Source organism: Suillus fuscotomentosus (genome assembly GCF_016647785.1).
Source record: "Suillus fuscotomentosus strain FC203 chromosome Unknown F5891scaffold_138, whole genome shotgun sequence".
In the NCBI taxonomy this organism is placed as follows: Eukaryota; Fungi; Basidiomycota; class Agaricomycetes; order Boletales; family Suillaceae; genus Suillus; species Suillus fuscotomentosus.
Genome location: NW_024539650.1, coordinates 66,909 through 78,488, shown reverse-complemented (window position 1 = coordinate 78,488; position 11,580 = coordinate 66,909). Strand labels below are relative to the sequence as shown.

The 11,580-nt window shown below is 48.3% G+C and overlaps 5 protein-coding genes across 5 annotated transcripts; 3 read left to right on the top strand and 2 right to left on the bottom strand.

Moving 5' to 3' along the window:
• Positions 1 to 68: 68 nt before the first annotated feature.
• On the top strand, positions 69 to 1,646 carry F5891DRAFT_986966 (uncharacterized protein; the record flags this gene model as incomplete). The annotated part of the gene is made up of 8 exons (XM_041377843.1): positions 69 to 177; positions 235 to 276; positions 338 to 418; positions 478 to 701; positions 758 to 785; positions 835 to 1,082; positions 1,139 to 1,485; positions 1,565 to 1,646. The coding sequence occupies 8 exons, from the start codon at positions 69 to 71 to the stop codon at positions 1,644 to 1,646; spliced, it is 1,161 nt and encodes a 386-aa protein (XP_041217842.1).
• Positions 1,647 to 2,426: 780 nt separating this feature from the next.
• Positions 2,427 to 2,778, bottom strand: F5891DRAFT_931093 (uncharacterized protein; the record flags this gene model as incomplete). Its single annotated transcript, XM_041373959.1, has 2 exons — positions 2,427 to 2,621; positions 2,668 to 2,778. Coding segments are annotated over 2 exons (306 nt in total), but the record flags the coding sequence as incomplete, so codon positions are not given.
• Positions 2,779 to 2,980: 202 nt separating this feature from the next.
• Positions 2,981 to 6,356, bottom strand: F5891DRAFT_1198022 (uncharacterized protein; the record flags this gene model as incomplete). The annotated part of the gene is made up of 10 exons (XM_041368575.1): positions 2,981 to 3,456; positions 3,509 to 3,643; positions 3,697 to 3,846; positions 3,900 to 4,447; positions 4,496 to 4,671; positions 4,722 to 4,851; positions 4,904 to 5,132; positions 5,190 to 5,391; positions 5,442 to 5,953; positions 6,014 to 6,356. The coding sequence occupies 10 exons, from the start codon at positions 6,354 to 6,356 to the stop codon at positions 2,981 to 2,983; spliced, it is 2,901 nt and encodes a 966-aa protein (XP_041217840.1).
• A 590-nt stretch (positions 6,357 to 6,946) lies between these two features.
• F5891DRAFT_1198021 (uncharacterized protein) lies at positions 6,947 to 7,534 on the top strand (the record flags this gene model as incomplete). The annotated part of the gene is made up of 1 exon (XM_041368574.1): positions 6,947 to 7,534. One exon carries the CDS (start codon positions 6,947 to 6,949, stop codon positions 7,532 to 7,534), a length of 588 nt encoding a protein of 195 aa, XP_041217839.1.
• A 1,234-nt stretch (positions 7,535 to 8,768) lies between these two features.
• Positions 8,769 to 9,799, top strand: F5891DRAFT_964717 (uncharacterized protein; the record flags this gene model as incomplete). Its single annotated transcript, XM_041376117.1, has 3 exons — positions 8,769 to 9,071; positions 9,120 to 9,475; positions 9,529 to 9,799. The coding sequence occupies 3 exons, from the start codon at positions 8,769 to 8,771 to the stop codon at positions 9,797 to 9,799; spliced, it is 930 nt and encodes a 309-aa protein (XP_041217838.1).
• Between the last annotated feature and the right edge of the window lie 1,781 nt (positions 9,800 to 11,580).

Here is an 11,580-nt window from a genome sequence, read left to right as displayed (position 1 = left end):
TCAATTTTTTCAGTTGCGCATCCGACTGACCCAATTCTCTTTTTCTCTCACTCTATCAGATCTTTTCAATGTTGACTCCGACCGAAAATGCTGCTGCAATGTGTGCAGCCAAGCTGAAGAGACGTGTGGAGGCCACCACTACTCCAGAAGTGTTGGCTTCCCAGTCTGCTCCGAGTCGTACGTTTTCTCAGTGTCGCTTTGTTTTTCTAATGCGCCTGAACATCTGGCATAAAGGACCCTCCCGACAATCCAAGGTCACAGCACTGAAAAATCAAGGTGCGCATCAACGGCTGTCTGAGTCGAGCCACATCTTCTGACTCACTTGAGCAAATTACAGTTTGGATGCCAGACAAGAAGACACGAAAGCGGGCCGCATCGAGCACGGCTGAGCCTGAACACGCCAAGCAGGCACGAACCTGTAAGTTTCATCAGAGTTTGGTCTATTGTGAACTCACACTGATTTATTATATGCCATAGCGGGCCCAAAAAATACTGACCCTGTGAACAGAAAACGGAAGAGCAGTGTTCCACAGCCAGCGGCGCAACTTTTCGAGTCTGACTCAGACGACTTCAAGGTTGATGGAAGCGATGGCGCCGAATCTGATTCTGGAGCCGAGTCAGACGACAAACTCGACGAATCAGATGATGACAGTATTCTGGGACTCATTGGTGACAAGCTAAAGGCTACCCTAGACTATGAGGTATGTGCTATTGTTATCGATGATTTTACATCTGAGTGTCTTCATTATTTGCATAGCGTCCTCAAATTACTACACATAACGACGGTATGTGACAACCTCCTCCTACCAGTACTTAAGTGACACTCTCATTTAGACAGCCGCAGTGCAGCTTCATCATTCAGCTCAATCCCCCCTAGTACATCACCGGACTCTGACAATGACGACCCCGTTCGTACCATGGACTCTGCTGCGGAGGATATAGGGCCCGGGAACAGTCAGCTTACTAACATGAAGAAATCCGGCCCTCGCTATCGCTCTTCCAAGCTGAAAGAGACCAGTAAGGCCAATCAGAAAGGGGCGCTGTCAAAAGGAAGTAAATACCTGAAGCAAAGAGAACAAGAGGTGAATGAGTCTCGTTGATTCTCTTGAACATTCACTCACTGCACTCGTTGTTTCAGAAACCAACTTGGTGCACGCCAGACAAGGTTGATGACACCACCAGTGGGCCACCTGCAGATGACGAAGCAGTGTCAGCGCGGTCTATTCGTTCACGCGAAGATGACTGGTTGCCTTCTTGTCGCATCGTATATAGCAGTTCCGGTAAGGTCAATTTAACCGAGCAGCAACCTCACATCCAGGACTTGCTGCAGGCCTCGATTACCTGCCTTCACGAGCACATCCTCTTCGAAAATGCGTACTTGGACCTCCAGCAAAGGAGGAAAATTATGGCTGACATACTCTTGTCATGTGCGAAAGATGGAGAGGAATTTGTAGATGTGAGAAAACGGCTTACGAAGGATGCGAAGTATGTACGTGCGTTATCTTCCGTGGTATGTGTATTATGTTGCCTTGAGTTTACTACTGTCTTCTCAACTCATTTGCAGCCTGAAGGTCGTATTGGCACCATTTGCGGGAACGTCAGGAAGGTTGCGCAAGCACATGTGGCAAGCCACTATGCATCAGTAAATTCACACTTTTCTTGGCCGCCCTTATTTGCAAAATTAAAACTTAATTACAACTTATTTACCATTATTTACTTGAGCGCGTGCAAACGAAAGGAGACGCGCGACAAACAAGTGCAATAATTGATCAAAAGGTAGCACGTGACAAACAAGCGTGATAATACAGCGATAAGCCATCAAAAGTGCCTTCGTCAATTGCAAGTAACAGAAGTGAAGTAAGTACTACTAAGACTCATTTTAGCTATGATAGATTGACGAGATGGTGTTGATTACAGTCCATGGCAGCCTCAAAAACGTTTGTTTGCGGGCGGGGGAGCAGGCGCCAGTGGGGCGATGTAGTGATCAGGGCGGATGCTGCCATTCGGGCTGAAGCAGAGGCGGAGGCGGAGGAGGCGAACACGGAGGGGGCCTCGTTGGGCTTTTGGAAAAGGATGAAGAGGTGGATGTGGAGCAGGGATCGAGACGAGACGAAACGCGTTGCGTGAGGCGCGTGGGGTGATTCCAAACTACAGTGAGTACTGAGATGTCCGATAATCGACGAGCACTCACCATTCGTTATGATAGTGTCGTCTCAGTGTCTCGTGGCCTGTAAATATAAGCCGTCAGCAGTTGTAGCATTGTACACTAGGTAGAACGAACACGAACCTTTTTGCCGTCCTCCTCGCCATTTCTCATAGCCTCTTCGACACTCTTCTCCGTGATCACTCTCCACACCCGAGTTCGCGAATGACGTGTTGAACCCCTCATCGAGTGACTTCGCAGAGTTGAAGATCTTGGGCAGGACGAAGTTGAGGAGGGCCAATAGTTCGGGAACGTTGTTCTGAAGGGGGGTACCGGTGAGGATGAGGCGGTAGCGGAAATGGTAGTACTGCGTCAGCGTCTGTGCAAGGGTACCGGTGAGGATGAGGCAGTAGCGGGAATGGTAGTACTGCGTCAGCGTCTGTGCAAGTTTCGACTGGGTGTTCTTCATGCGATGTCCCTCTGATAGCAAGCATGAACAACATAACCAAAAAAAAAAATCAAACCCACTTACCAATGATCATATGCACCCATTTGAGTTTGCTGAGAATAGGTCGGTCCTTGATGATGTACTCATACGTAGTGAGCAGAACCTGGAACTGGCCCATCTGCAGGTCGCCTTGGAGGTTTCGACGTTGTGCAGGGTTGCCCTTGTACGAGATCATTTTCAGCGTCGGCGCCCACTTTGCGAATTCGCCAGACCAGTCCATCATTGTCGATAGAGGCACGATCTCGAGGAATTAAATATTCTAATGGGATCTGACCGTTAAAAACAGATCAAAATTTGAATTGAAGACGTACCTATGCCATACATGGCGGTCAGGAGGCTATCTCGAACGCATGATGATCAGCGAACTTGTTGACATAAAATGAGCGGAAACAATCAATGGAATGGTAGAACTTAAGGTCGTGAGGGATGTACTCCGAACCGTACATAGGTATCAGGTGTGCTGCACGGAACACCGTCTCGATATGAATAACAGCAAGGTTCCGGGAACCACCCTCGTGGAAACTGGGACGGACCATCCACATGCCAGTGTCTTCGTCAGCACAATCATCAATCTTCTCAAACCAATGAATGAGAGCGCATGGATATACTTCCCAGTTGTGCTTGAAAGAAAAGAAGCATACAATTCTCGCAACTTCGAGTCCTCGCATGCCTTGAGCGTCCGAATCAGTGTCGATGAACACACAGTCATTGCGCGGGTACTCGTTTCTCCAGAGTGGACATGCACGGATATGTTCCCGTCGCATGCCACCAGTACCACTCAGATCGCTGGGAGCAAAGAAGGTTGCTGGCAGCAGAATTGAAGACCTGGAGCTTGCCTTCATGCCGAGGCAAGCTACCAGTTGGGACATCTGCAGGATCGCGGGGATCATCTTGGTTGAGCTGAGTGAACAAAAAGTGTCGAATGAGGCATCGCAGATCTGGAACAGCAACTTCGTGTGCTAACGCCGCTACTGTTCGCGCCCGTTTTCGTTCTGTATGATACAATAGTTAGCATCGAGATTTGACGCTGCATGGTATCACTTACGAGGAGTTTTGGCAAGCACTACATAACCAAGTACTGTTGGACCATCAACTACCTCACCGTCATCGATATCGATGTCTGGTTGCGGTTCAATGGCATGGGCATCTGGCTGTGGTGCAATAGGAGGGACAGCCTGTTCATCTTCATCCGGTGCTGTATGTTGCTGTTTGAGTATGCGAGAAGACGACCAGAGAAAGAAATCTTACTGAGAGCGGCTAAAGCACTTGATAAAATAGTGCCAGTGAGCATCCCTCGTGCATCAAAGTCCACACGGGATGCTGCAAGCTTGTCAAGGCGTTGATTGGTTACAAGCATCTGACCAAGAGCATTATGCCTGCTTGACCAACGCCAAGGCTCCTTTACAGCCTTGATATGTTTTGATTCTGTGATTGACGAGCATAGTCCGTTCGGGGCACCGAAAAGTCGAATCATGTCCGTATAATGAATCATTGAGTGCTGGCGAGGGAGTGAGAAGGTAGGAACAACGAGATCAAATATCTGGCGATAGCGATGGAACCGGTGAAGTGCGTCTTGCATCTGGTTCAGGGTATCTTCGGTGACAACATCGCGCCGCGCAAGATAACAAAATTCTAACAATGCGCGAAATGCGCGAACCATATCTCCAGGCACATGGCCTTCAATAGCTGGAAGAAAGACCTTCATGAGCGCTTTCGAATCATCACCCGTCCACTGTTTGAAGTCGCGGCCTTGAGGAAATCGTCGTAGACCAGAAAATGATGGTGCAGCAGCGACTCTGACTTAAATTAGAAGAGAATATCAATATAATGAATGAAGGGCATACCTGCGATCTATGTCGCTCATAATCTCCTCCGCCCGCCTGGTCCCGTGCACAGCCTTGAGGTACTTTGCTACCCAGTCGACGAGATGGTCTTTGAAAGCACCTTTGATGAGCTGATGGAGGAGGTCGAATGACAGTAACTCGTGGATATCTGCTCGGGGGAAGTCGTTCGTAAAGGGCTACACAATACATATTAGTTTCGAATTGCAGAGCGGCCGGCTCCACTCACGACGAGATCACCAATGATACCGAATTCATCCCATAATACATCCCCATGTAGCTCACCAATAAGGAACTCAGTGTGCTCACGACAGCGATCCATGCCACCATTGTCGAGGTTCGTTCGAACTGCAATACATCTATGTGTATTGTTAGTACAGATGGATAATGATTACAACTTCCAATACTCACTTCGGGCACCAATGCTTAACAATACAGGATAGCACTAGTTGTTCCTCGTAATCCGCGATGTAGGGTCCTAGACTGTATATAATGCGCCGAAAATGTCCATCTCCACAGCGCACAACTTCGTATTCGGTCATTGCGGATTTCAAGCTAGAGAGAATGGCAGATAGCGAGCTGTGGAATAGCTGGCGACGAAATATCCGAAACGCATCATCTTTTGAATGCTTCTTGTCAGCTGTAGTGCAGTAAGTCAGATGAGGCGCAATAAAATCTAAAATATCAACACACGTACTTTTGGGTATGGCGAGGAAACCGATTATGACAAGAGCATCGCGGTGAGCACGCCGTACACTGTTGCGTACATTGCCGATCAAGGCATAGAGGGGATAGTACTCGTTGTTACCAGTGCCCACAGAAACGGTAGTCTTATCACTACCGAGAATGATTGGGACTAACGCAGATCCATGCGTCTCTGGATCTTTTGATATGATGTCCTTGATGAAGCGTTAGCTCTGTCCCGAGCAGTAATAGATGGAAAACATACTGATTGTTTCCATGCCCAGTCTCCAGACATGAAGTCTTTCCAACGGCGCGTCTTGTCCAATGCATCGTATTCACGAAATGGCGTATAGTCGATTTCATCTTTGAAGGTGGGGTTGGCTAGTATGTTGTGCGCCATCGCGCGAGGGTCCCTATACCAGACATCGAATTCATCATCCATCCATGGCGGGACAACCTCAGGGCGTTCTCCTGTGTACTGAACCGAGAAAGATTGCCAGGGGACATCACCAAGCTGTGTCGCATCTATGACATTGTGGAGATCTTTATGATCGGCGAATGGAGGGACATCGCGGTGTTTCACGAGAGTTGCGGCCATTAAATCACATAAGAAATCCAGGTTTTTGGCAGACATATGGCATTTTTTGAACGCGAACTCAGCCGCCTCAAATTCTATTCTATTGCGATATGGGCTCCAGTTGTCAGGAGCCTTTTGTGGCATGGGAGTTGGAGGGGCACCATGTGGCAGAAATTCTCCATCAGCCGTGCATGGTCGTCCTAAGCATAGATCTAAGTCAAAAACAAAAACAACAAGAGTACAGATGTAAATGAACGTACCGTTTAACATCGAATGGTATGTACGATAACAACGCTCACTTGAATCGGTAAATTCTGCGTCAGCGTTGTCCGAATCCTCATGAGTTGGTTCAGAGGGCATAGGAGGTGATGGCTGGGGAGGTTGTGAGAAATCCCGAGGAGGTGGTGAGAAATCTGGAGGTGGTGGTGAGAAATCTCGAGGGTGGGATGGTGACCGGGATGGTTGAGGAGGTCCTGGAGCAGGTATATTTGGGTGGAGTGAACACCTGTGTTGAGTGAGACCTGATTGGTTTCGAAACCAGCGTGCGCAGCCTGGAGCCGGGCATGGAAGCTGAAGTAGGTGGTGAGCACGGCGGGGAGGCATATATGTGTTGTAGGCCAAGTTGATGTTGGCAGTCGAAAAGTATATCTGAAGGTGAACGAGAAATTCGGACCGGCACCAATGTGACCAAACCAGGCTAAATGCACAAATGAAGGCTAGATTCGGGGGTTCTTGAAAGCGCCCAAATTACATAGGCTCATTGACGTTCGAGCAACACCAGAAACTTGAAGGTGTCCAATACAGTGAACTCTGGGTTCACAGCACCCGAAATATGCCGAAAGTGTTACTGAACTGCCTCCTTGCCGGACAGGTTTTAGTAAATGTTGATGTTCAAACTGCTTGCCGAGAAGCGCTTGATGAACATTGACGCCTTGCAGCAAAACTATGGGTAAAAATTAATATTCAGACTACTGGGGCTGGTGAAAAATACTGGTAGACAAACATTTGGGAGCGGCAGGCGCGAAAGGATCGCGGTAATCTAGTGGGTACGTCAGCTTGGTAAGGGTCAATGTAGATATTTATTCAGAGTCAGCTTAGACTACAATTTTTGAAGAATGGTGACGAAACATACCTTGTTGTGAGCTACCATCGCCCTCAAATTTCTTTACCCTCCCAAACGCTCCATTGACACCATGCCCACCAGCGCAGCTCCAAAACGCATGGCGACTCGACCTAAGAATGCAACTCAGCATCCAGGACATATTCTGACTGGGGGCGAAAACCGTACAAAAAGACGTACCAAAGCTCAAAAGGCCGCCGACGACCAACGTGAAGAAGAGGAGAAGAAGGCAAGTAAAGCAGCTGTACTGGAAACTAATAAGCGCGTTGCGGCATTTCATAAAAAGATGGAGACAGACCAAGCTGCTGCGCGTGCTGATGCACCTAAGCCTAGTCGTCCTCGTCCTCGTCCTGTGAAAAAGGCTGTGAAAGCTCCAGAGACCACCGACTTGACTACGGCTGCCGGTAAGGCTGTTGGCGCTATAGGCAATGGTGGCAGGGCTGATAAATCAGCAGCCAGTGCCAATATTGAGCATCCTGGGAGTGAAGAAGACGAGGAGTTGGAGGTGCAGATGCCAGGAGCACGCAAGAAGAAGGGAAAGAGGATGGTGATCCCAGTGAAAACACCTGTGAGAGATGCGATTGATGTGGCGGGTGCCCTCATCGCCAACGAATCAACACAGGCACGTGATGATGATAAGTCGTCTGACTCGGATGTGTAAGGCATTTAATCGTTTTAACCATGAAGCTCCATCTGACTGAAACATCACTTTTTTTCTTCAATCTTATGGTCTATGATGACGATGCTAGCTCTCCACCTGGTTCTAAAAAATTCAGTCATATCGGTCGTATCCCGAATTGGAGGACACACATTCACATTGGAAAGCCATCCTCCGAGTCCAACTTGAAGCACCGTGGGAGAGCTTCTGGAGTGCCTTCTACTACTATCTCTAGTGCCACTCCCTCCTCTAAGCTCACCAGGGGGAGCACTTTGAGTAGTGGTGGTGCCTTACTCACGCCTATCGATACTCCCGATGCTGGGGCCAACGACGTGTCGGATCTTTTTACAACTCTGTTTGCAGACGACGAATTAACCGACTCAGTCGAGCGCTCTCAAGCACTCGCTCGTATGTCAAAATCAAAGGCTTCTCAGGTGAGTCCAACCATCTAGTTTATTTCTATGTGCTAACTGCATTTCCAGGGTGTCAAAATTTCTCAAAAGGTCTCAGAGAATTCTCGACTTCAAATGAAGTTACCCCATCGCAATGCCAATCTGGCACCCAAGCAGCTTGACCCGATTGAGCCTGATGTCACCGCGGATGATGGTGCCTTCAATCTCGTGGGCGATGATCTTGAAGTGAATGCGGAGACTGCTCCTCCAGTAACTTCCCTCGTTGACTATGATTCCAATACCGAGAGGGAATCTGATCTTGAACCCCCTCCTTCTGCACAGGTTCCAAAAGGATACTATGATGCCGACCGGCCTCCACGTCTCGCTCCATCCTACTTATCCCGCCCTACCAGCGTCAAGCGCAAACTCGTAGATGCTGAGGATGACATTACTGACGATGACTTGATTGAGGACACTCTAATCGAGGACAACCTCATGATCACAGATGACTTTGCGATCGAGGACGACCTCATGTTAACGGATGTGATCAAGGACGACATCATGATCGAAGACGACCTCATGATCGAAGACGACCTCATGATCGAGGATGGCCTGGTCGACGAAGACTCACCCTCCTCCGAAATCGAGTTTGTGGCTCACGTCGAGCCTGTGGTCAAGACTGTGGTCAAGACTGAGTACAAACCAGTGTCCTTGCGGTTGACTTCTATGGTAGTGTGCTTTGGGTTCAATTATTTGAATTCTACTGACTACAAAATTTATAGACCGGTGTCGGCGTCAAACGCAATGCCCCCCCTGCAGCAAAGCGGCTGAAGTCTTCTCGCAGCATGTCCAGCATTCCAAGTACTGTGAAACCTCAGGCTGGTCCCGCGAATCCGTTAGAGGTGACAGTGGAGATCCTCCCCCGTTCTTCATATAGGATCAAGCATCTTCCTGGAGGACCTCGGGCAGTGGCTAGGTGGAGCACAACCTTCATTCCCACTCTCATTTCTGCTATCGGAGACCAGGAAGAAGTCTGGGGTCGTATCGAGTCGGAAGCAACGTTCCACGCTACTATACAGGACACCTGGGATGCTGTCTATGAAGATATCCCCCATATCGTCACGAATGATGGACCCGTTATAGCTATAGTGAGTTATCTTTGACACTATTCATGTCTGACCTTTATTTTTTCCTAGGCTCTGCAACGGCTATCAGAGTGGCGCAATTGCATTGGCACCACGGCTGTCACGGTATACACAAACTTCCTGTCGTTGCAAGATGATGTCAAGACTGATGAAGATCGCAAAGCATTTTCCGAGAGCTTACTTGTCAAGTTAGCGTTCCTGTATGGGAACATCCCGGAGGAAGGGAAATTGGAGAACCCTTTCGAGTCTGAGCTTATCATTCAGGTACTCACACAGCACGCATGCGCTACTTTGGGTGCTATTGGCGACCATCACACAACAGCGCATGCAAAAGGTGCACTCAGCCTTTGCACTGCAGCGGCATGTATCTTCCTGCCCTCTCTTCACAGCACGGCTAATTATTTCCTGTGTTTTAGGTGGAACGTGCCATCCGCCTTATCGCTTCCGAGACGCTTGTCAGCGAATTGGAGGCGAACAGTAAAGGCAAGGCCGTCAAGGTCCCTCACTCTCTCAACAAGTCCTCGGGCAAGATCAGCGGCTCTCGAAAGGCGTTCTCGGACACTAATTTCGGTGTAATGACCAGGCGCTACATGACATCCATCAACCGCCTGCAAGACTCAGTCATCCAGGATATCTGGGAACAGGCGAAGGAGATTGCCTTTAAGAGGCGCGGTGCACCCTCCGCTCCAGACGAAGACTCGGAGGATGAGCGCGCACTCATAGGGTTCTAGTTGTTGTCTTTCTTGTTGCCCACTGCATGCATCTCCTTCACTGCTTCACTGCTTCATAGTATGCTACTGCTTCGCTAATTGCTGCTTCTGAAACTCCTTTTTAGTGTCTTTTGTCCAACTTTTTCTATACTTAATCTACTTGTCGCTTGAAATGCTATGTTTTGCCGTCATTTTTCTCTCAAAAAGTGTGATTAAGTCGCAAACAAGTAGAAAATAAGTGAGATAAGTGTTATTACTTGCTGCTACTTTTGCTAGCACTTGCACTACTTACAAAGGCAAAATTATCGAAAAAAGGCCAAAATAAGAGTGGAAAAAGGTCCAGTCAAGAGGAGGCATCTGCTTTTTCAACTTAAAATTGCTTGTGGCAAGTGGGTGTCACAGTTCTTGCGCGTGGCTTATCCGCACCTTTTTTGGAAGTTAACCGGCGGCAAGTTACAAAAAAGGCAGTTCAAGAAATGTGAGAATTTACTGATGATGGTCTCACGAAAGGTGCTGATGACAGGGTCGCGGACCTTCTCAAGAACAATGCATACATTTATCCGGTGAACGCGAAGGTTCATCAAAGATTTATCGTCTATTTTATGTTTGAGCTGATGCCAGTGGCTTCATACATTACAGGGGGACCTTATCCGAACCAAACCATTTCAAGCGCCGGCGATTTTGGACACCATCGAGGATGCATTCTTCAGCGACGAGCTCGCAGCGGGAGTAAAGTGGCATGACCATCTGACATCAACAATTGATGATCATCCTGACGAGGTTGAGCTGCCTGTCGCGATGGTGGCACTTGCTAGCGCTGCGGTATGTTTTAATTGCTGTGGGTATGTTATATGTATTAATCAATCACACAATTCAAGGTGTGCTCCGTCATTATGCAGTACTCCTCCGAAAAATTCGACCGAGACTTCAACTCGGACATGTACGGCGGGATCTATCGGACATTGGTTGGCATGTTGAATGGCATCTTCAAGGCCAGCGAGCGCAAATTTCACGTACTCGTACACTCGCTGTACAAGTCTGTCTAGTGAGTTCTATCTTTTTCGACACTTGTCATTGTCTGATTCCATCGTGTTGTAGTGGGTCGAAGCGCAAGACTGAAGAACCTAGCGCAGCCGATAGTCTCATGTTCCTCGATATTGATGGTATGGCGGAGGACTGATACTGGTCACACATTGTATTGTCTAGATTTCAGATCCAATGGTACTCATTTGATAGCATTGGACAAATTTTAACTGCCTGAAAATCATGTTCTGCTTGACGCAAATTCTGTTCTGATTGGCGAAAAGTGAGATCCAATTGTCGAAAATTCTCAAGGGACTAAAATAATGGATCGAATGTTCAAATCCATCGAATTCTCGCAGATTCACGCAAGTTGTATCATATTTCATCCGATTTGAGAAGAGCGTTTTTCCTGATGTTGCGAGACACTCCTCGAATCGGATCTGTTCACCCGCTCGAGATTCGCCAGCTGCAGCATTCTCAGCTCCGTCCCCTTTCCTTTGTAAAACTTGGCATTTGATATCGAGTGCTAGTGGCCCCGTTCCACATGCGGTTCCCTGTGGTTGATTGATGACAAGAGTACGTTTAAAAAGCTCAGTTTCTCGATCCTGGTCGAGGGTCGGCAATGTTTACCGAATCATCGTCAGAACGCCAGCTCGATGGCATAACCCTCCTGAGCTTAACACTTTTTACATCCATTTGCTACGGGACTGTACTGACCATCTACATCCAGTGCCTCCTTTCGTTGGTCTACAGTCCGATGCGGCGAGCTCCCGGATCAC